The 25,598-nt window shown below is 39.5% G+C and overlaps 1 protein-coding gene across 4 annotated transcripts in view; it reads right to left on the reverse strand.

The window, feature by feature from the left end:
* The window catches only part of ccser1 (coiled-coil serine-rich protein 1), a 172,296-nt gene that overhangs the window by 32,344 nt on the left and 114,354 nt on the right, over window positions 1-25,598 (reverse strand). The window contains exon 11 of one of the 4 annotated variants that reach the window (XM_047382180.1): window positions 19,102-19,134. The exons of 2 other annotated variants lie outside the window; for them this stretch is intronic. In XM_047382180.1, the coding sequence (XP_047238136.1) occupies window positions 19,132-19,134 (3 nt within the window). In that variant the 3' untranslated portion in view covers window positions 19,102-19,131. Of the gene's footprint in view, window positions 1-19,101; window positions 19,135-21,329; window positions 21,383-25,598 lie in introns of those variants that run through there. One more of the 4 variants, XM_047382179.1, reaches the window with a different exon arrangement.

Genomic DNA, 25,598 nt, shown 5'->3' on the forward strand with positions numbered 1-25,598 from the left:
CTGCGGAAGCAGTGGACTGAGTCTGGAGTAGAAACATCCAGAGCCACCGTGCACAGGCGTGTGCAGGAAATGGGCTACAGGTGCCGCATTCCCCAGGTCAAGCCACTTTTGAACCAGAAACAGCGGCAGAAGCGCCTGACCTGGGCTACAGAGAAGCAGCACTGGACTGTTGCTCAGTGGTCCAAAGTACCTTTTTCGGATGAAAGCAAATTCTGCATGTCATTCGGAAATCAAGGTGCCAGAGTCTGGAGGAAGACTGGGGACAAGGAAATGCCAAAATGCCAGAAGTCCAGTGTCAAGTACCCACAGTCAGTGATGGTCTGGGGGGCCGTGTCAGCTGCTGGTGTTGGTCCACTGTGTTTTATCAAGGGCAGGGTCAATGCAGCTAGCTATCAGGAGATTTTGGAGCACTTCATGCTTCCATCTGCTGAAAAGCTTTATGGAGATGAAGATTTCATTTTTCAGCACGACCTGGCACCTGCTCACAGTGCCAAAACCACTGGTAAATGGTTTACTGACCATGGTATCACTGTGCTCAATTGGCCTGCCAACTCTCCTGACCTGAACCCCATAGAGAATCTGTGGGATATTGTGAAGAGAACGTTGAGAGACTCAAGACCCAACACTCTGGATGAGCTAAAGGCCGCTATCGAAGCATCCTGGGCCTCCATAAGACCTCAGCAGTGCCACAGGCTGATTGCCTCCATGCCACGCCGCATTGAAGCAGTCATTTCTGCAAAAGGATTCCCGACCAAGTATTGAGTGCATAACTTTACATGATTATTTGAAGGTTGACGTTTTTTGTATTAAAAGCACTTTTCTTTTATTGGTCAGATGAAATATGCTAATTTTGTGAGATAGGAATTTTGGGTTTTCATGAGCTGTATGCCAAAATCATCCGTATTAAGACAATAAAAGACCTGAAATATTTCAGTTAGTGTGCAATGAATCTAAAATATATGAATGTTAAATTTTCATCATGACATTATGGAAAATAATGAACTTTATCACAATATGCTAATATTTTGAGAAGGACCTGTAGTGGCTAATCAAATGTGTGAGTATTTACACAGCAATGACCTGTTTGAAGAGTTTCAGTCAGGCTTCAGAGCTCATCATAGCACTGAACCAGCTCTGCTGAAAGTCACTTATGATATTCTTATGGCCTGAGATATGGACTTGTGTCTGTATTTGTCCTGTTAGATCTCAGTGCTGCATTTGATACAGTCGATCATAATATTCTCTCAGAAAAGCTGGAATATGCTGTAGGGATCAGGGGAACAGCGCTAGGCTGGTTTAAATCTTATTTGTCTGACAGATTCCATAAATAAATCATTTTTAAACTCCAGGGTTAATTGTGGAGTACCACAGGGTTCAGTACTTGGGGCAATTCTCTTTACTATATATATGCTTCCAATAGGTAAAATGATCAGGCAGCATAGAATAAATTTTCTCTGTTACGCTGATGACACTCAGCTTTACTTATTCATGAATCCTGATGAGCCCAACCAGTTAGATAGACTACAAGCATGTCTTGAAGACATAAAAACTTGGATGACTTTACATTTTCTGCTTCTAAATTCAGACAAGACAGAAGTTGTCGTCTTTGGACCGGAGTCTTTAAAAAAGAAACTGCTTAGTCAATCACTTATCCTTGATGGCATTAAATTGACCTCCGATAAGAAAGTAAAAAACCTTGTTGTTATTTTTGACCAGGACATGTCATTTAAATCCCATATTAAACAGGTTTCTAGGGTTTCCTTCTTTCATCTCTGAAACATTGCCAAAATTAGAAATATCCTGTCCAGGAGTGATGCTGAAAAACTAGTCCATGCATTTGTTACTTCAAGGCTGGACTATTGTAATTTGTTACTATCAGGATGTCCACAAAATGCAGTTAAAAGCCTTCAGCTGATTCAAAATGCTGCAGCAAGAGTTCTGATGGAAATTAAAAAGAGAGATCATATTTCCCCTACTTTAGCTTCCCGTCATTGGCTCCCTGTTTAATCCAGAATAGAATTTAAAATTCTCCTCCTCACATATAAAGCCCTTAATGATTTAGCTCCATCATACATCAGAAATCTGATTGTTCCATACGTTCCTAACAGAGCACTTCATTCTCAGACTGCAGGTTTACTGGTGGTTCCTAGAGTCTCTAGAAGTAGAATGGGAGGCAGATCCTTTAGTTATCAGGCTCCTCTCCTGTGGAACCAGCTCCCGGTTTTGGTCCATGAGACAGACACCCTGTCTACTTTTAAGGCTAGGCTTCAAACTTTCCTTTTTGATAAAGCTTATAGTTAGAGTGGCTTAGGTTATCCTGAGCTATCTTCCTTATTTTTTACTTCCATCTTCTTCCCTGCCTGTTGGATGGAGTAAGGGGGAGTCAGGTTTAGCCTAAACCGGCTCAGTTATGGTTGAGGCACAAACACATCCTCCATTTCTGCTACCTGTATGACCTCCCCTCTTTTCCAATGGTTATGGTCAATCTGACAGAGAGAGGTATTCCAATTGTTGTGGTTTTTAGTATAACAATGGCCATCAGTGGGCTCTAGATGGACAAACTGTCTACATTTAAGGCTAGGCTTAAAACTTTCCTTTTTGATAAAGCATATAGTTAGAGTGGCTAAGGTTATCCTGAGCTTTCTCTGTAGTTATGCTGCTATAGGCTTAAGCTGCTGGAAGACATAATGACCACTTTCACCCTCTTCGCTACATTCTCACACTACTCTCCAATTTTGTATTATTTGCTGTTATTTCAGCTTTTAACTTTGTTCTCTCTTTTCTCTTCCAAGAAGCTACACCTGGCCTGACTCTGTCTACCCGTGACACCTTTCTGGAGAGGGGCATCGTCCAAGCTTCTGCTGGCAACAACTTAATGCTTACCCTCTACTGATGATCTACATGGCCCTGTCTTTCAGTGTTTAACCCTTTCTCTCTCCTAGACATGGCAATTGACTTAGCTTTTACTGTGACTAACTCTATGTGCTCTCTTTCAGACTCTAACTTTGAAAACTGGCTCAGAGTTTGTCTGTTCTTTCTTTCTAGGTGAAACGACTAAAGGAGCTACATCCATTAACATTTACTTTCCTTCCCATAGAAAGGACTCCTGGATCAGTGCTTCTTTGTTCTCTTTGTGTCTCTGCTCTGTTCTCTCAAACCCCCAGTCGGTCGTGGCGGATGGCCGCTCACACTGAGCCTACTTCTGCTGGAGGTTTCTTCCTGTTAAAAGGGAGTTTTTCCTCTCCACTGTCGCTATATGCATGCTCAGTATGAGGGATTGCTGCAAAGTCAACGCCAGTGACTGTCCACTGTCTCTACATGCTCATCCGGAAGGAGGGAATGCTGCAAGTCACTGACTGGATGCAATTTGCTGGTTTCCTTAGATAGAAGAACCTTTTATCCAATTTGAATAAATAACTGAATCTGACTACACTGTTCAATGATTAGGATTAATTGGAATGTATGTACCTGACTTTTGTGAATTGCCTTGAAACAACATGTGTTGTGAATTGGCGCTATATAAATAAACTGAATTGAATTAAATTGAACTGTGGATATCTGCAGCTGCTCCAGAGTAACAATGGGGCTGCTTTTCTAATCAATTCTCACCTTGCCTGGCCTGTTGGTTTAAGTGGATGACCATGTAAGGTGACAAATTGTGCTTATGAATACTTTTTCAAGGCACTCAACGTTGTTCATTACAAAATACATACTTTAATAAGGTAATTGCAAACATAAGTATAACATGCTTAAGTTTATCCTTTTTGAGTTACCTTACTTAAACCGATCATATATGAACTAACTTGGCCTTTATGTAGCTAAAAGGCTTCATGTGTTAGAATGTAAAAAAAAATACTGTTGTGCTCATTTGTAAAAATTGTGGTGTTTAACTTAACAAACTAGTAATCCGTGTACATTTGTGCTACACCAATTGTATAGCATTTAATACTTTGAATATTTTTCCTTACCCCTGCTGCGCCTATGATCTTCAACCTATAAACTTTGGAAATCCTTCACACTGAAGCGAAACATTTTTAAGCTGTTTTTTTCCTCCAAACAACCCCGCACCATTCCAAATCCTTTGTGAAGTGCCTTGAGATGACATGTGTTGTGAATTGGCGCTACATAAACAAAACTGAATTGAAACTGAATTGAACTTATTTGGAGAATTTCTTCTTCATTTAAAAAAAAAAAAAAGAAAAAGGCTAGTTCAATGAAAAGAGCAAGAAAGCCAAGAGGTGTTGTTTCCACCTATTATTGTGTCAGTGACAACAGCCCTACCTTTATTCTGTGCTCAGTCACTCACATAACACGTACACACGAACACCCTCACAAACCTTTCTGTCCTGCTGTTTCAGCTGCAGTCTACAGGCCTGTGTTAGATTAGTGTTGGATTTAGGCATCAGCTTCACCTTCACCAGCCAGCTTTGGGGACATGTTCACGAAATATAGGAAGAATTGCATATGTACGTTTTACTTACTTCTAAGAAAACAGCACAAAATATGTTTCTATTTTTATTCTCATGAATACAAATATTTTGATGGTAGGCCTCTGGCTGGTACTGGTGATCTTTGTGAAATGGCAGATCCACAGCAACATTATTTCTGTAGCGCCATGTCAACAGGATCAGTGTTCAATGCTGTGATTTGAACTCAAAAACATTGATGTCAGCTAATGTGAGAAGTGACTCAGTCCGTGTGTAATTTCATAAGTATTCCCCACTTTGCTTTAGTAGTTATCTTTGCTGTTTGAATTAGGGAGGTCACAAGGATTTTAAACTTATTTACAACCTCTCCGACTCTGAGTTTGTGGAGTTCAAACACTTCAAAGACTTTGTCATCTGTATGATTAGCCTTAATAACTAATTTTTTCAAATCTTCTTTTTATTTCTGATAAATTGCCACAAATATGTGTTGTAAATTCAGACTTTGATGAGACTGTGCTGCCACTCTTCAGCTAGAAGAGGAAAAACACAGAAAAAACCACCAAACTGCAATCAGGCATAACCTAGCCTCAAAATTCAACTCAATATCAAAAATTCAGTTCAATTCAAAAATACTTTATTAATCTCAAAGGGACATTAAATGTTGTTGTACCTCAAATTATGCAGGTTCCAGGAGAGTCCCCTAAACAGAGCCAGCCTTCTTTATTAACTTGTTGAGTTTTTTTAGGTCCCTCCCTCTGATGCTACTACCCCAGCAGATGATAGCAGAAGAGATCACGCTCTCCACAACAGACATTTAGAAGATATGCAGCAACTTGATGCGAACACCGAAAGACATAAGCCTTCTCAAGAAGTACAGTGTGCGCTGTATATACTCCACCCCCTTCACTTCTTCTGCCAAGATCGAAATAGTGTTTGACCTATTCCTGTTTCTTTTTAAAATCTACAATCATCTCCTTTCTTTTATTCACTTTCAAGATCAGATGGTTGTTCCTACACCATGCCACAAAGCGGTCCACCAGCTCCCTGTACTCAGCTTCTTGTCCATCTCTGATCCACCCAACGACTGAAGACTCATCTGAGTATTACTGCAGATGACAGGGGTCTGTCTTATACTGGAGGTCTGAGGTGTACAGAGTGAAAAGGAATGGTGAGAGTACAGTCCCCTATGGTGCTCCTGTGCTGCTGACTACCTGGTTAGACACACAACCCTTCATTCTCACAAACTGTGGTCTGTTTGTTACGTAGTCTTTGATCCAGGAGATTGTTGAGGCCTCCGCCTGAGTCTTGTGCAGTTTCTGACAAAGCAAATCAGGTCGAATTGTGTTAAAAGAACTGGAGTCAGCAAAGGAAAACTAGACAGGAGGTCTTCCACAACAGTGGAACCTTCTTCTGGGCCAGGCTAAGTTTGAAGAGGTGCTGCAGAATCCCACAGAGCTGCTCTGCTCAGGCCTTCAGCACTCTCATGCTCACATGATCTGGACCCGCAGCTTTGTTCCGGTTCAGTCCGGAGAAAAGACATTTGAGGTGTTACACGACAGCTGTGGATCCTGTGGGTCAAAGGACGGTGGGATGTCTGTTTAGCTTTGACCAGGAGAGAATGATGCTGAGCTTGTTTCTGGACTGAACCTACTGAAGAATGTGTTTAGTTCATTGGCTTTATCCAGACATCCATTGGTCTGATCTTCCTTCTGCTTGAAGCCTGTGATCTTCTTCATCCCTGACCACACATCTCTGATATTGTTTTGCTGGAGCCTGCGCTTCAGCTTCTTCTTATACACCTCCTAGCTGTGTGTTATCTTGACTTTAAATTGCTTCTGTATACTCCTCAATAATTCCTAGTCTCCCTCTTGAAGACTCTTTTTTTCTTGTTAAGCAGGTCCTTCAGGTCACTGGTGATCCAGGGTTTGTTATTGGGGAAGCATCTGACTGTTCTGGTGGGGATGGTGTTATCCACACAGAATTTTATATAGTCGGTCACACACTGGTTCATGGCTGTGATGTCCTCTCCATGTGGCTGGCACAGTGCATCCCAGTCTGTAGCCTAAAAACAACCACGGGTCTTCTTTAGCCTCCTGTGACCATATTCTTACAGTTCTCTTCACTACAGGTTGTCTCTGAACAAGGGACTTATATTTCGAGCAGAGAATAACAAGATTGTGATCTGATTTGCCTAGAGGAGGTCTTGCTGTAGAGATGTATGAGTCTTTGACATTAGCATAAAACAAATCCAACATTTTGTTCTTCTCTGGTAGAGCAGCTGATAAAATGTTGAAACGTTGGAAGTGTAGCAGAGTGAAGCATTGTTAAAATCACCAGACATTGCTACAAACGCATTGGGGTGTTGTGTCTGTAGCTTAGCAACAACTGAGCTGATGGCATCACATGCAGTGTTGGCAACAGATAAAGGTGGAACGTATACTGTTGCCAAAATAACACTGGTGAACTCTGCGTAAAAAATATGGATGAAAACTCACTGCTAACAGTTCAATATCTGGACTACAGAGACAACACTTCACACTAACATGTCCTGGGTTGCACCATCTCTTGTTCACAAGTACTGCCACTCCATCTCCTTTGCGTTTGCCGTTCCTCTTTAAATCTCTGTCTGCTCATATGGTCAGAAAGCCTGGCAGAGAGATGCTGGAGCCAGGGATATGATCCTGCAGCCATGTCTCAGTGAAACACAAATTACTGCATTCCCAATACTCTGGCTGGGTCCTTTGTAGGGCTTGGAGTTCATCGAACTTGTTTCCCAACAATCTCACATTCCCCATTATAATCGATGGAAGAGATGGTATGAACTTCCTCCTTCTCTCTCTTCTCCTTGCTCCTGCTCTGCATCCACAGCGCCTCCTTTTCAATTCATCAGGGATTTGGAGATATAGTTGAAGTATTACTTTAGCTTTTGAGATATTAATCAACTGCTCTCGGTTGGAAAAGAACAACCTCGTTGCCATGGTGATGTATCATAACAAATGCCCAAAAGTTAAAAAAAATATCAGCAAAAATCCTTCCAGATACCAGAGGATAATCATCCAAAATATATATATATATATTTTATCCACTACAAGAGGAATTTGGGTTCTTAAAAAGAATTTATCAGAATGAAAATAAAAGAGCTACTCCAACCTGCTGCCTCCTTGAGCGGCATAATTCTAGAATAATTATTTGAATAATTATTCAAATAATCACTAATCTACAGGTTCACGAACCTTTCCTGCTCATACATAAGAAATATTAGATCATCTCATTCACCCATAGATTTCTGCTCTCAGAATGATTAAAAACAAATTCAAGAAAGACAGAATAACTAACAGGCCTCAAGCTGTGTTTGCAGAGTGATGCAAAGCAGCTTTATATGACTTTTTAAACTGGAGCAATGCCTGTTAGAAGCCTCTTAGGTTTGAGAAAATGAAAAAAACTTTTTCCAAGGCGAGGAGGCCTGAAAATTATAGGAATAAATGTCAGAGTTTGGAGATTTACATTAAAATCTACTGAAGATAAAACTATGTTGACTCAATAAAAGAGGGAAACAAAGGACAGCAGAAGAAGTAGATGTTTCTTTGTATATGCATTCAGATTAATCTGCTAAGCATTAAATGTTTTGAACATTTTTCAGAGTAAAACACTTGTTCTTGCACTCTATTTCACTATTCTTTCTATTCCTGCATTTCTTCCCCCCGTGTGCTTGTCACAGTCTTTCACTCACATGTCATGTTCTTTCATGTCCTTTGGTTCTAAGACATTTAATCCCGTGTGAAGTGAAGCTGAAGGGCGAGTGGTTGAGTGTGTGGGTGGGTTTGAGGCCAACTGAGTCACAACAGTTGACGGGCTGGTGGAGTTTTACTGGGTATAAACTTAGCTCCAGGGTTTCGAAAATAAATTTAGCAAGGTTATGCTTATTCAATAGATTTTTCTTTTTTTTCACTGAAAAACAACTGACAAGCATGACTGTCTGATAGTGAATCTTGTGTTGACAGGTTTTTAAAATCTCTGTCTTAACTGCATTCTGGCATGAAATGAGAATTCTTTTTGTATTGGCTTTAGCTTCACAATATATTACCATAATTTAAATATTGACCAATAACCTCAACGTTTAAACTTTAATTTATGGTTAATGGGTCACAACATTGTTCTTGTGTACTATGTTTTCTTTGCAAGTTACTCTAAGAGGCATTGTTTAACCACTCCAGGTAAAAAAAAAAAAAGATTTCATCCTATTTTCTTGTAACGAATACACATGACACATCTCCACTTGGCAATATTTGCCCACTCTACCTTGCAGTAGTTTTCCTAAACTATCAGGTTTGGAGGGCCACGGCCCTCTTCAGTTCATTACATTGATCTTCTGCTGGATTTAGTTCTGGACAATAACTAGGCTATTCAGTAACCTTCATTTTTGTCTCTTAAAGCCATTATTGTTTGTTGATTTCGACCCTCTGTAATCATGACAAATGAATTCCCTCTTTATCTTCTACTTTTCTGTAGACACCCAAAGGTTTTGAGACAAAACCAACTGAAATTTGGACCTTTTCATCCATTGTGACTAATATCCCACTTCCATCTGGAAAAAAGTCAGCCCAGAGCAGGATGCTACTGCCCCCACGTTTCACTGTAGGTATGGTGGTCTTTTGGTGATGCTCAGTGTTGTTTTGGAGCTAAAAATACCTTTTGAAAGAGCGGCCCATAAGTTCAAGTCTTGTTTTATCAGATGTAACACACTGGCATACAAGATTTTCTGAGGTTTCTTTAGAAGAAAATATGGTTACGTTTTTAACACAACCAGTAATTCCTGCAGCTCTTTCAATGTTGCTCTCAGTCACTTGGCAGCTTGCCAGACCACTTCCGGGCTTGTCTTAGGGAGAAACGTCACCGAAATTTTCACCACTTTTTGGTTAGTATCTCTACTGTGTCTGGCCTTTCAAATTACACTGCACATTATTTTCCAGGCTTCATCTTTCTGATTTTTTTCCTTTTTGGATTTTACTATAACAACAGATAATAGATAGACAGCTAAAATTATATTTTGATTGAGTTAATTGTTGGACTAGTGGTGACCATCTCAAAAGGTTGTGAAAGACAGATTAAAGGTTTCTAGCACTTATCCTGTCTTGGCTTAAACACATCCCTCAACATTGGTTAACGTAATCTCATCAAATTGTAAATGGCTTCCTATGACCCCCCCATCCGCTCCCACTAATCCATCCATCATTTTCCTTAGCCTAACCCAATTAATACTCTACCTGACTCTCTCTTACTTTCGTCCATCCATCCTTCCATCCGTCACACTTGCTGGCCTGCCCAGGTCATTACCCACTGTGATGATGGTTTTGTTACACTAATTAGCCTAATTATAATTGTCAGTTATAACGTGGTCCTCTGCAGGGATCTTGTGATCCTACTGTGACTCTATCTGACCTTGGCCATTTAATGTGTGCACATGAGTAGTACCTCTGTGACCATGGCTGACCTCAATGTATCACATAAAGCTCCTTTTTCTTATTTTAGTGTTATATCATTTTAATTGTCCTCCAATACTCCACTCTGCAATCCAATGCCTTTCTTTTTCTGTGCATTTTTTTTGTTTGTTTTGTAATTGTCACCATGGCCTCAAATAAAACATGTGGGTGAAATAGTCTTTGGTGCACTTTCACATTTGTTCTGCTTTTTACTTCTTTCACACTGTACATGTACTCTAACCTAATGTATTGTGGTTTTCCCCTTTAAGAATAGTGCTGAATGTAAGCTGTAAATTTCCAATTTGGTTCCCTTTTATGTCACCCTATAAAGTACTAGAAGAGGCCATCAGATACTGCAGAAGGTAGCTGTAGCTTAATGGGTGTTTACAATTACAGAAAGGCTGTCCTTTAATTCAGAAGGTAATGTCCTGTTCTTTTGATTCATAGTTGTTTCTGAATAAAAGCAAACCTCTGCAATTATCTATGCCCAGCAGTGCTCATTAGCTACATCGCTTTGATAAAAATGGATCACATTTCTTAGAAAGGACAGTTATTTTTATTTATGTAACAAAAAGGATGAGGTATACATGGTGGTTTGCCACTTTCAGTTATTGAGTGTGGGAAAAAAAGAGGTGATCATGGGAACACAGGACAAGACTTGGTTATTCATTAGATCTGTTCTAAGACAATAACTTTAATGTTAAAAGCTATTTTATTCCAGCTTAATTTGATCTGAATTATTTTAATAGCCATCTGGGTTTGAAGCAGAATAAACTCTAAATATCTACAGTTAAATTTCAAGAATTGTATACACCAACTAGGCGGCTGGTTACCAGTCTATAGATAAACCAAGATTTTAAAACGTTAAAGAGAAGATGCCAGAGTTACTGGAGTTTTCTACAGTAGTTTGAAGCATAGAACACAGTGCTGACCCCACCACCTGCAGCTGCTCACTGCCAGACAGTTGGTTGAAAAAAGCCTCATACATGTTTCACTTACTTACAAGGAATTTTTTAAGTCTTGAAAAAACAGTCATGGCATGAAAACTCAAGGATCACCACCCATCCCTTCTATTGTAGTAATGCTCTGTTGAAACTACAGTTGCCAAGCTATGAGCAACATGTCTGCAAAACGTCTTTTAGCTGGCTTCTTTTTATAGTGCCCAGAATTAAACTTGGCAGAACTATGTTTCTTCTCTAATTTTATACATTGATCATGGAATGATTTTTAGAATATCCTAAAACTTATTGCTTTACTCTCTCTGGGACAGTTTAAAGCTTTTTAAAATAAACTTCTGGACCTTGTACTTGTATGATCTTTGACTTGTGCTATTTTGTTTATGTCTTTTGATGTTAATATACATTTTTAGTTTGTGCTTCTGATGGTGCCATGCCTTGACAAACTCTCCCTTGAAAAAGAGATGGCAATCTCGAAGGACTTCCTAGTTAAATAAATAACAGCTGACAGCCAAATTGAATCACAAATTAATATGAGCAGCTTGGTATACTTCCATGATAACCAGATCTCACTTTGTACAGTAATAATTTCCTCTATGTTTGGCATACTGACAAAATGTTAAGGAAGCTTTTGGGTGAGGAATTTTAGTCCAAATTGAAACTGTTGAACACTTTAAACATGGTATCAAAGAATACTAAGATTTCAAAAACTGCTAATATTTTTCATTACACCATTCGATGCATAACTATTATTAAGGTAACACTACTTTAAAACTACAGTTGGCGAGCTATGAGCGGTATGTCTCTTAAGAAACTGAATGCAGACTCTATTCGAGCAGATAGAGTGACAAATTAAGCAGCCATTATCAACTTGGTATACTCACGGCATTACAATAGCAAAAAGGTATAATAATCTGCACATTCTATAGTTTGGTATAGTAAATGAAAATCCAAATAATAACAAAATTTCAGATATAACTATTATAACGGCAAAATACAAAACATTAGATTTTATTTATCAGCACTATAACTAAGCATTTCTGCTTTAAATAAAAGTAATTACTTCATGTTGTACATTTTTAGTTAACATTTTATTATTAATCAGTGAAACCTTTAGATTGTTTCTGCTTCAGACATGCAGAACCTAAAAAAAGTGTCAGAAATATTTCAGCTGTATAGCATAATAAAAAACAGCTTGTTACTTTGTCCTCAAATTCTGTTAGATGCAGTGCCCCTTGAAGCTGAAAAAACAAATAAACAAGCTGTCTTAAAGAAGTCTTCGTTGTCCTTGTGCCCTGACTGTTCCTCATGAACACTCAGAAGGTTGAAAACTGAAACAGTGAATGTTTAATGATGGAGTGTCAAACCCTAAGATTAAAATTTGGATTTTAAAACACGGGTAACTCTCTTGTCATCCATCTCTGTGCTAAACCTTTTTGCTATATACCATAACCGTGATAATCGTAACGCTTCACTACTTAATCCTGCCTTAGAGCCACATGTTTGGGAGGATACTGACGTTTGTGGCAGTTTTCTTATTATGATTCGTGTGATGTTTTTTGAGCATGTGCAGTGAATGTATGGGCGTCAAAAGCACGACCCAATTCAACACTGCATCAGTCTTAATGAGAGCATTCCTGCCTAAAGGTCTGACATCTCCTCCTGATTTTTTCCTTTGCATGTCTATTTCATTTTGCCTTTTGTGTCCACTTGCTCTGCCTCTAAACCCCTGCAGCCACCAACCATCTCTCCATGTCTGACCCTCGCTCATTTGGTACTCTGCATGTACTCCCTTTTACAGCCTTTCCATCCCTTTCTCTCCAAGGCATCTTTCTGCTTTAATGAAACAGATGTCCCTTCTTTAATAAAGACCTGCTCCACCAGGGTAATGAAGGAAGGAGCCAAAAAAAGGTGAGGAAAATCTTGCAATGACAATACATTATGTATTTTTGCCTGTGCATATGTTTTGTCTACTAGCACTTACACTCACTGGTCACTTGATTAGGCATACCTATTCAACCTCTTTTTTACACAAATACTAAAACACCCTATCACATGGAGCAACACAATCCATTTAGGCATTCGAGAATGATGAATATGACTTACTATAGTTCAAGCCGAGCATCAGCAAGGGGGAGAAAGTCATTTGAGTGACTTTGAATGTGACATGGTTGTTGGTTCCAGTTTGTATTTCAGAAACTGCTGATCCACTGGGATTTTCGTACACAACTATTCCTTACGTTTACAGAGAATGCTTCAACGAGATAAAAATATGACAAAAACGCCTTGTTGATATCTGCACATTTAATGGGCTTTTCTGAAAGCATAACACTTGAAGAAGATGGGCTATAGCAGCAGAAGGTCACACCCTGATGTCACTCAGAGTCAGCTAAGAATAGAAAGCTGAGACTACATTTCACACAGCTCATCAAAATTCGGCAATAACAAACTGGTAAACTGCTGCCTGGTCCAAAAAGTCTCAATTTTAGTTGCACCATTCAGACTGTAGTCAGAAATTGGCATTAGCAATATGAAAAAAGCTCTATCCTGCCTTGTATTAACAGTTAGCCTGGGCGTCAGTGTGATGGTGTGGGGATATTTTCTTGGCACACTTTGGGACCTATAGTACCCACTGAATATCGCTGAAACTGTTGCTGACCACAACAACAGTGTAGCAACAACATAATAAGTTCACTGTACTCCAAAGGTCTCCATAAACACCAGATCTCGATATACGAGAGCAGGGGTGTCCAAACGTTTTGACACGTGGGCCACAGTCAAGTCAAAACTACTAGTAGGCCAAAAAAATACATAAAACAAAACTCATCTCACAAAAAATCTTTGATTGTGATTTTTTTTAACAGCTCAAAAATACACTAAGCATGCAATGTTTTAATAAAAAACAAGCAGTCAGATTTTTTGCAGAAAAGGAATATGTAAATCATTGTAGATCCAAAACCTAAAAAAGATTTTGCACGTTTGCCTTTTTAAAAGAAGGGCATCTAGATTGCAAAGTTGGGATCAATTGAAAAAAAAAGAAAATAAAAATTGTCAATTATCAGCAACAAGAACAAGGTTTGGTTCACTCCTGTGAGTTTGTTGTATTTAGCCAAGATTAAGAAATTAATTAAAAGCAGATTTTGGTGAATCAAAATTTGCTTTTCAGTAAAAGTAATCGGTTATTTAATATGAAATTACAGTGTGGCAACAAATGGCCCCTGGGCCGCACTTTGGACACCACTGCAGTAGAGCAACTTTGGGATGTGGTGAAACAGGAGATTCTCGTCCTGGATGTGCAGCCAACATATCTGTAGCAACTGCATGATGCAATCATGTCGATGTTGAGCAAAATGACGGAGAAATGAGTTGGACTAATAGTCGAATCTTTGCCTTGAGGAATTAAGACAGTTCTGCGGGCAAAAGTGAGTCCAATCTGATATTAGCAAGATATACATAATAAAGTGGCAGGCAAAGTGTATATTAACCCACTGCTGAGCACTGCTTCCATAAGTGGAACATCACTATTAAATGTGAATACGGGGAAAGCTTGTGTTACATATACTGTACATACAGAAAATACTAGAAAGGGTTTTAGCTGGTCTGCTAAACTAAAATATCAACAAAGGTGATTAACCAGCCAAACAGAGAGGGCTGCACACTTGAGGCAGAAGCACAGAGAGAGTCCCTCACAGACAATAAGATACAATGTAGCTAAAGGAAGTGCTTGGTTAGTTTTAAGGAGAGTTTAAGTAGCTTCCTGCTGTGTTTCAGGATAATCTCACATCTTTTCCTCATGAGAGCCCTCACATGCTGAGACATACCAGCTGTTCGCAAATCTCACAACCAGCACAGACCCTCCGCAAATATGGTCACCGTCTTCATGCAGGCAAACACAGGGATGCTTGATAACACATGAATGCACAGATGCATCGACATGATGGCACAAATTCACACTTTTGATATTAAGCTTAAGGCGCTGTGAGCTGTCTGCTGCTACAACGGATCAATCACATTTTAATTCTCAAACCATTGCAGTAAATGAAATCTTAAGGCGGAAAGGCCAAAGTGGATCAATCAAATAGTGAACTAAAGCGTGTCGGGTGAAAATGCAATCTGTTAAGTCAAAAAAAAAAAAAAAAAAGGCTTAAAGAGCAACTTTCTACTGATATTGTGAGCCACCAGTTGTTATCTCAGAGCGAGCCTGTGTAATTCTGCAGGGCAGAATCAGATGTTTCAACAGCTTTGCTGCTTTCTGAAAAATTTGTTTTCTTGTTTGTTTTAACACATTATACTTTTTTTCATGCTTGGAATATTGAGTCAACACATCTGTTTTGTAATCATCCGCGATGGAAAAAAAACATGTCACATCACCAGAAAAGGGCAGATAAAATGTTAACTTCTCTCTAGAGAGAAAACTGAGCAACTTGGCCTTCTTCTGAGCAATGAAATATTTCTATCAGCTTTTTCTTCATGCTGCTCCAAACCAATTACTCCAAATCCTGCATGCTCACTCTTGATTTGATCATTTGCCCAGCCTAGTCCTAGCCGTTCATTTCTGAAATCAAAATCAGACACACTCTGACAATTTTGTCTAATTTAGGTTAAACGAATGAGAACACGGTTATGTGTCTCGGCTAATAGTCAAACGCTGCTAAGCTCTGATGATGAAGAATGAACAATAAGACGAATACTGAGCAAGGCCATTTTTTAACACCAATACTTTCTTTAAAAGGGGCATACTATTATAGATGGGGCATAATTTTTAAATCGTAACAAAACTAAAGCAATTATTTTTGCTCCAAATCATTTCACAAGTAACTTTACCAAAAGGCTACAGCAACATAATGCTCCATATGTCAGGGCCCATGTGAGAAACCTAAGAGCTATTTAGGATTCAGATTTACATTTCGATGAACAGATCAGCTGTTAAAAATAGCTACCACCAACCATGAATTGCAAAACTTTACTGTTTTTTTAATGATAAAAGGTCTAAAACTAGTCTTTTATGCCTTTCATTCAAGTTATATTGCTGCTTCACTTTATATATATATATATATAATAATCTCAAATAATATACTTGCAGCTTGAGAAAAATCCCAATCCAAAAACTAAAAATGTTAGCCCTTCACCCCAGTTCTAGCCCACAAGATCTCTCAGAATAACAGACAACCCTGTTCTGCATTTCTCTAGATCAAAACACAAAGGAGAGACAACTTTTGCAGGTGGAACGAGCTTCCCCTTGGTTTTAAATGTGCTCCTTTCAAGAGATGTGCCGATCAGATATTTGCGGAAGATTTTTGGTTTTTTGTAAACGTCTGTCAGCAACAAGTCAGCATTAATTTAGCTGATTACAATTTGTCTTTATGAACTATAATTTGAGAATAAATTAGGGGAGCATCTGGATTTAGCTAATATTTGAAAGAAAAGGACATGATTATGAAAGTTGTCTTTATTCTAGCAATTAACATGATTAGTACAGCTAGTTTTAATAAAACTGCAGTTTGTGTGTACTTGCCTAGAGAACGCCTAGCCTTTACTCTAAGATTTCCAATAGCCTGCCAGCATTTCCAGATCCAGTCCATCTCAAATAACTTCATTTAAATTCATTTCATTTGATTTAATTTGATTAGATTTAAGTCAATTCTGTTTATTTACATAGGGCCACTTCATAACTAAATATAATCAAGGCACTTTACAAGACAAGAGTTATAATACAATGCTTTCAAATTTTGTTCATAATGTCATTTCCTCTGAGCTGGGAGCTGTGTGTTTGTGTTGGTGTCTCTCTCGCCTCTCGCCTTCAGGGCGTGACAATCAGGTGCTGCTCCACAGCTGCAAGTCATTAAGTGGCAATCAGGAGGGGCATACAGAGTTGCAGCGTCCACGAAGCCGATGTCAGATTGTTTTTGCTAACCAGCTTGGTAATCTGACAGTCCCTCTCTAGCACATTGCTCAAGACTATTTTCTAACGGTTTTGTCTTCAGAAGTGATTCCCGGGGATATGCCTCAGTGTACCGGCTTGCTGCTTCTCTGGTTGCCCCCCTATTGCTGGATCTCTCTTGGATGTTCTCTCGCTCACCTGCCTGTCCGCCCTCCCATGCTCTCCGCCAGACCCGCCATTACCAAAGCTCAAACCGTCACCCTCTGATGGCGACACACTTCTCCTCAGATGATCGCATCACCTCCTCCAGCTCGTTTCCTCTTGCCAGAAACAGTAAGAGACCAAACAATATTCAATACATTGTCATACCACAACATTCCTCTGGCTGCAAGTGTTAACCCCATTCTCTCAGCCTTAGTGCTTTTTCCCAGAGGTCCGTGTGGGGAAACTCTGCTTGTTTGCCTGTTTAATTAACCGAATTTAACTATCCACCTTGTCCATACTTGTTGCTTCCACCAGAATTGTAAACAAAACCAACATGACACATAATGCCAATTGTTAGAATGTCTTCAGTGTACGAAAGCCCATTTGGTTGTATCAAGTCATTGACTTTGCAGCAATCCATCCTCCTTAGCAAGAATGTGAGAGTGGATGGTTGAGTCACTGCAAATGCAATTACATCCAGGATGTGTGTGTTTTAAACTGAGTTGTACTCCATTCACCCTTCCTATTTGGTATCTTGTGCAGTGTCAAAGGACCACAGATGTGTTCCAAGATGTCTCTATCTTCATTCAGTTACAGGAGCCAGACTGAAGAGTGCTGTCGTCAGTGCTACCCGGTGGCGTAAGTGTGTTCACTGATTGTTAAACGGTCGATCGGTCAAGCTGACAATCATTGGATTACAGTAAATGGTGGATTTCTATAAGAATCTCTATTCACTCTTTTTTTTTTTTTCCCCCAATTGTCTTGTGTTTCTTGTTGATGAACATTTTAACTTTTTTATTCAAAATTTTATTTGCCATTATAGTTAAATCTTTTGTATATATTGCATAACACCTTGGGATGTGCCAACTATATTTGTGGTATCAAATGTACATACCCTGTTTACCTTAGTCACTTTTATTTTTACTTCAAGGTTCTGAGCCTAAACAATTGATCATGAAAGAAGACATTGACCTCAGTTGGAACAATATTTTCTTCTTGATTGATTAATAGCTTCATAATTTCTGCAGACCATGTTAGGTACAGTTCAAATAGTTTAAATTCAGTGACAAATTTGACAAGTCCCAAAGCCCAACTGTGCCAACAGCAAGGAAATGCAATCACAGCTATGGAAATTACCTGCTATCATTCAAAACGGCCAACGTGAGGTTTCACAGCATGAATTACTTCTAGACAGGCAGTTCAGACATGCAAATGAATGCTGACTCAAATTAATTTGTATTTATAAATCTCAAGAGAATAATGCCATATAAAACAAATGATGAATACTGATTTGAAATGAGCAGGAAATTATGAACGACACCATAATATGATTATCAAAATTTCAATCACATGTGGCATTAAGAGAGATATACAATGAAGCTTGTAGAGATAAATGATCCTGTAGATTTTTAAACCAGCATAAAGAGACTTTTTCAATTTGTATCCATGAGTATGAAGCATGGAATGTGAGACAAGGAATAATCAGAAGTTCAAAAGTTACATCTTTTATTTTGAAACAGTTAGAAATCAACCCGCTTCAGTCAATCAATACTGAAAATAAGGTCTCAGCCGTCTGAAGTAGCCGTTTGCCATAGTCAATCAAGTGTCCTCTTTTTCTGCATTCTCACACATGCTGTCAGAACATACAGATGGATTTTGATTTCCATCTTTAGGAGTGAAAAGGGGAGCGGCAAAGAGATCTGGCAGGGATAAAAAAGCCACTTGAGAGCACTGAGACCGAAACAGAAATGGAATGCTCTGGATTACACCCGAGGGGTCAAATTTACCATAACGAAGTTAAATCAAATGTTCAGCTGTCTTGATTAGAGAGAGAAACGGGCTGAGCAGTATATGGCTAGAAAAATGATGGCTAGATGGCAGATGGCACACACAAAGCTGGGCCAGTTGTGAGGTTATGTCTTTGCAGAGGGCACATTAGACATTACATACCCTACAGCCTGCCACAACAGATCAATCAGTGATGATCAAGATGAAAAAAAAAGAGCAAGATGATCACACTAATTTCTTGACCTCTTGTTTTTTTTGGTAGTGACTTATAAAACATATTGAAAATCAAACTGAAATGAAACAAAAGTTAGAAAAAAAATACACAAGCCCAGGTTTGAATTGTGACGCATCTCTGACACGCATACCTGTTGCAATCCTCCGTCACACCATGCTGCTTACTGCTTTCCGGACAAATGAAGGTAGACAGATGGAAAAACAAAAAAAGACACATGAGATATGGTGTAACGTAAGCATGGTTAACACACATGAACACAGTCCGAATGAGGATATGGAAGCATGGGAGGCTTACTAAAGAGAACATGGGGTATTGAATGGGAAAAAAAAGGTTTGTGTAAATATATTTGCATAAGTTTGTGTGAAGGATAAGATCAGCTGTATTTCTTAAAGTGTGTCTAAGTGTTTCTTCTTCTATCCTTTAAGCACAGAGTAGATCAGATTTGGCATCATTTTATACAAATACATTCAAACTACTATTGCTTTTCAAAAGTGTTGACAGCGCAGTAAATTTAATCATTTTAGATTCAAAAAACATTCTGTTAAATAATTTTTGATATTTCTAGTTGGTTTTTTTTATCAGAAAAACCTTGTATTCTAAAACAAGAAGAAATTAAAATAACACCTTCTCTGATTGTCTTGTTTTAAACACAGGTGTTCCACAGGGCAGTGTATCACCTACGTTGATATTTTTAGTCTATACAACCATCTTGCCACGTGGCTTGACAGGAGCTTTCCTGATCTTAATGTTAGTAAGACCAAAGAGTTCTCTCTGGAGGAAAGATGGCTCTTAAGATAGACTATTAAAGACCAAGAAGTGCAGCACATTACTAATTTCCAATACCTTTCCAACACCTTTGTGGATTACAGATATTCATACTAATTTCAAGGAAATGACACTTTAAAGACAATTTATTTTTAATTGACTAGAATTAACACCAGCAGAAAACACTTTGGCTGTAGTGTAGAATCAGAATCAGCTTTATTGCCAAGTTCGTACATACAAACAAGGAATTTTCCTCCAGTACACTTTGCTCTTTTGTTCTGTTTTTGCATTACAGAATATACAAATTTACAATTTACAATATACACATATCTAATAAAAAAGGTGCATTTGCAACATCTGTATGCTGTTGTTCTGTACTCTATTGAATGTTCATCAGAGAAACAGCCTGGGGGAAGAAACTGTCTCTGTGGCGGCTGGTTTTAGTGAACAGTGCTCTGTAGCGACAGCCTGAAGGTAAAACTCTGAACAGTTTATGTGCAGGGTGTGTGGGGTCTGCAGAGATTTTGGCAGCTCTTTTCTTGACCCTAGACCTGTATAAGTCCTGGATGGAGGGAAAGTCAGCTCTGATTATTCTCTCTGCATTCCTGATTGTTCGTTGCAGTCTGGACCTGTCCTGTTTTGTGGATGAGCCAAACCACACTGAGATGGATGAAGACAGGACAGACTGAATGATGGCAGTGTAGAAGATGACCAGCAGCTCCTGTGGAAGGTTGAACTTCTTGAGTTGCCTCAGGAAGTATAGTCTCTGCTGGGCCTTCTTTCGAACAGTGTCTGTGTGAAGACCATCTCAGGTCCTCAGAGATGGTGGTTCCTAAGAACCTGAAGTGGTCCACGGCCGATACAGTGTTGTTGAGGATGGTGAAGGGGGTGTATGGGGGTGGTGTTCTCCGAAAGTCCACCACCATTTCCACAGTCTTGAGTGGGTTCAGTTCAAGGTAGTTCTGACCGCACCAGTGTACCAGCCGATCCACCTGCTGTCTGTATGCAGACTCATCACCGTCCTGGATCAGTCCAATGACAGTGGTGTCGTCTGCAAACTTAAGGAGTTTAACGGAGGAGTCCGATGAGGTGCAGTCATTTGTGTACAGGGAGAAGAGGAGTGGGGATAGAACACACCCCTGGGGGGCACCAGTACTTATTGATCTGAATAGGGAGAAGATGCTCCCCAGTCTCACCTGCTGCTGTCGGTCCGTCAGGAAGCTGTAGATCCACGGACAGGTGGAGGCTGGGACGTTGAGCTGTGTGAGCTTCTGGTGGAGGATGTCTGGTATGATGGTGTTGGAGGCCGAGCTGAAGTCTACAAACAGGATCCTGGCGTACGTCCCTGGACGGTCGAGGTGTTGCAGGATGAAGTGTAGACCTAAGTTAACAGCATCATCTGCCGACCTGTTTGCTCGGTAAGCAAATTGCAGGGGGTCCAGCAGGGGGCCTGCAATGTCTTTCAGGTGCTTCAACACCAGCCGCTCAAAGGATTTCATGATCACAGACGTCAGGGCTACAGGCCTGTAGTCATTTAATCCTACGATGGTGGGTTTCTTGGGAACCGGGATGATGGTGGATTGTTTGAGGCAGGAGGGGACCTCACATTTCTCCAGTGACTTGTTGAAGGTAATCTATTGAGAGTACTGCAACAAATTATAACTGTTTGATCACCAGAGTCATACAAATGATCCACGCACAGGAAAGCTACCCAGGTCTACAATATTTCTTTATATCCCTTTAGTCACTTTTTTTAGCCTACATTCCCCCAGCTTGGAAATTCCTCACTCCTTTAATTGTCACTTTTTAAGCAACGGAATACTGAAATGTATATATGTTTGTCAGTCTCAATCAACAAACTTAAAGAAAAGGGCTTAAGTAAAGGTGATCTGAAAAGGGAAAAGGGAGAGGAGTAAATGCCAAGACAGTGGGAGTCCTGGGAAAAGGACAGTGGAAAAAAGAGACAGATGAGCGGAGGATTAAAGACCAAAGCATAAGGGTAGAGATGCCAATTAAGATTATGATTTTGGAAAATAGTCTCATACTACAAGTACACAATACAGCTTTCAACAAAGTGCTTAGGACTAATATTATGTTATATATTAAAATTGCTTTTCCTGTGGATTTCTGTATTGACCCTGTGATAGGCTCGTGATCTAATCAGGGTACTCCCTTTCTATTCGGGATGTACCCCTCCTCACATCCAAATCTAAAGTAGCAGATTCATCACTGACTCTGGAGTTCTTTTATTGAATAAAATTGTTAACATAAAATATGGTTTGAAGCTATAGCAATACAAAGAAGAGCACCTTACACATGACTGTAAAAAGATAAAAACAAGTGGCAATTAAAGCGTTCCCTTACAAATATAAAATAAGAACGGATCAAAGAGGTGAAAGAATGAAGATGTTTAGAAAAAAATCACAGTGGGGTTGCACGCACAATGTAGATAGGCTATTGCAGTCAAACTCTGAGGATCTAATTATGTTAAGCCATTACTTAAACATATAAAGATTTGGCCACAAATATGGTGCTTCACACTGAAACCTGGAGTAGTTGGCAGAAGCAGTTGGCAGGGAGAAGACGGTGAAGAAAACAAAGAAAGATTGAATAAATGCCAAACAGGGGTTGGATTAAAAGAGGACAGAGGACAAGGCAGTGTTTACAAAGGGAGAAAAGGGAGCAAATAGGGCCTTTCTTTACAGATATGTGTAGTTTTACAGCAAGTCAGCACAGGACATGCACCGGTTGTGTGCATGCTTTCTGCAAGTTTCACATCTCACCTTGCTTTTATTTGTGTGACATGCCTCAAATCAAATGCACTGACTTTTGAAGTTTTTCTATATTTTCTCTCCGCTTCATCTTCTTCCTCACTTCTTTTGTCAGAGGTTTAGATCCACCACCCTTTCCCTTCATGTTTAAAACTGAGCTCTTCCATTCTGGTTTGGCTATCCTCTATATTTCCTTTACAGAGGTTCTAGCTGCCTTTACTGTCTCTTGGCATTGTTTACTGCTGTAGCCACTTTAAAAAAACAGCTGACAGAAAGCTAAATAATTTAGACACCCTAAAATTTCAGTTCTTAAATGTTGACACTTTGTTATCCACAGTTGTTACTATTGGACACATATTTTAATTTCCACAGTTTTCTTTGCTTTTTTAAGTCTTTCTTTATCCTTATCCTGTAAACGTCTGCTTGTTCTCCTTACTTCTTGCCAACCCTCACTTCTTTCCATCTTAAAAACATCCCATCCTTTCTTATGGCCCTACTAAATCTGTATCCTTTCACCAGGATGATGTATCCTTCCCATCTCCCCTCCTATTCTTCGGTCCCGCCTCCTGCCTACTTCGGTGTACCCTCTGTCATTGTTCAAATAATTATTTATTAACGTGTTTATGTCACAGCCATCCTAGTCTGTCTGTCGCTGCCATCTGTGCCTAGTTAGGTGCCCGCCTCCCTGTGCCACTGTGTCCTGCCTTTGGGGGGAAAAATAGCCATTTGTGGGGGCACAGATCGGAGATTCTGACACACACACGGATGGAGAAAGGCACACACATGAACACTTTGTGCCGACAGCCCCTACAGTCCACCTGCAGTGCCCCTGAGGATCGGTGGGGTTAGCAGGGATGAGAGGCGCACAGCAGTGGTCACCACAGTCCCTTCTGTCCTGTCCTGTTTGCTTTGTTCTCCTCTGTCAGCACTATGTATAAAAGAAGGTGGTCACACCCTAACAAAGTTATTTAAAGGACAGAGTAAGACAGGGCAAATTGGAAAACTAATTGCAGATGCCTGGAGGATGTTTTTGATACATTTTTAAGAGCCTACTTAAAGGGAAAACATCCTATTTTAGAGCTATAAAATGAAGCATAACTGAATCATTTTCAGCCTTACTTTTGTTTTTCAAAGAGAAGTTATTTTAAAAGCACTTTTGACAACAAAAAAGCCTTTCTTAGCCACACCTCTCTTGCTATTGGGAACTGAATACCATATATGAATTATTACATATTATCTGGATCCATACTGTTGAGGATTATTGTTTTACATACATTGTGTTTTCTTTATTAAAATCTAGACATTTTTAATAAGAATGTGCAAAATGATATCTAGTCGCTTATTACCGCAAAGCATCCAAGGACCGGGTGAGTATCCATACTTTCCCGAAGGACCCAGGTATGCGACCAAAGTGGGTGGGATTCATCAAACTGAAAAGTGCAAACCTTTTTTTTACCCACCAAAAATAGCGATATCTCTTTTAAAATTCCCGCCAAAAGACTAGAACACACGTTTTGTGTAAAGGGCCAGTTTCAAGGGAAAGTACAACACAAGTCTGACAGACAGAACATACCTCAAAGTTCATTATCCGGCCATAATAGCAGTCTCAAGCGGGACAGCAACAGCAACATCCAAAGGATAGTGCCGGTGGTAAGCAAAGTTTCTAGCGTTAGCAAATGTGCTGTTTAACGTGTTTTAACTGAGCACAACGCTGCTATCATTAACAGTAACTACTTCCTTATACCCAAATTTAATATAAATATACAACTAAATATGTTTAGTTCATTATATTCCTGCACAACATTGTCAACACCAAATGTAAAAATAACCAAACAATGCAGAAACCAAAAATTAAAAAAATACCAATTAACATTTTTCATTCAGTTTGGGCCCATCACCTCCGCCACAGGTCTAAATTCATAGGGTGTCGGATCATTATATGTCAAAGCTCCTACCTCACGGATAACATTTGTCTTGACTTAGTATCTTCATATGTCCTCACAGGACAAAGCATCAACCACGTGTCACATGAGCTCACTTTTAAGCCAGACACCTAACTATCACTGCTTTGTTCTATTGTGGCTGAAGTATTATGCTGGGGATACATTAGGTTCTCTTTCCAGCTGTATGCTCGGCCACTTTATTCAAGTGTTTCTTTTTTTTCTACAGCGGTAGTAATAAATAACTGCTTGTTCCTACCAAAGTATTTGGAGCCAACGACCACACCTGGTGACACTCCTGTCAACTAAGAACAAGAAACTGAGGCTACAATTTTCACAGGCTCAAGAAAGTTGGACAATAAGAAATTGAAAACATTTCCTTGCCTTTTCCTCCACAGTCACTAGATTTCAATCCAACAGCGAATCTTGGGATGTGGAGGATTGGGCGTGTGCAGCCTATAAATCTGCAGCAGCTGCATGATGCCTTCATGTCGATGTTTACCAAAATATCTGAGGAATATTTCAAACATATTGTTGAATACTACAAAGCATTGTGGCAGTTATGAAGGCAAACAGGAACCCAAGTTAATATATCATGCCTTGCACTTGCATTTGGATTTAGAACGGTGTACAATAGGGGGTTAACGGTGTTTAGAGAAGCTGTATTGTCTTTCCCGTCATAATTCCTCATTTGGGCTTGAAGAAGTCTAGTAAACAATACTATGTAAAAGGATATTTTATTGAACATAACATATGGCACAGTGATGTAAAACAGTCTAATGCATCCTGAACTCAATACTGAAAGATTTAGGCATTTGCCTGAGGGCCACATAACAGCATGTTGTGATATGACAGAGAAAGGGGGAGAAAAAGGACAATAAGAGATGAAACAGTGAGAGATAAATGAGGTGAGAAAGCGAGGAAGGGGGACATAAAGACAGAGGGACTCAGAGAAAAGCCCTTGCGAGTGTGAGGGGATTGTGATCATGCATTCTGGATCTCAATAAGCAAACAGAACAAATATTCTCCATCTCTTCTTCTCCTCCTCATTGTCTTGTCTCGCCAGCCTTTCCAAGTCCCATGTTATCCTATTCCTCAACATGATCTCTGCTGGCTTGTTCTCTTCTTGGCAATTCATCTTTTCTCATCTC

Source organism: Girardinichthys multiradiatus, chromosome 12 (assembly GCF_021462225.1).
Source record: "Girardinichthys multiradiatus isolate DD_20200921_A chromosome 12, DD_fGirMul_XY1, whole genome shotgun sequence".
NCBI lineage: Eukaryota > Metazoa > Chordata > Actinopteri > Cyprinodontiformes > Goodeidae > Girardinichthys > Girardinichthys multiradiatus.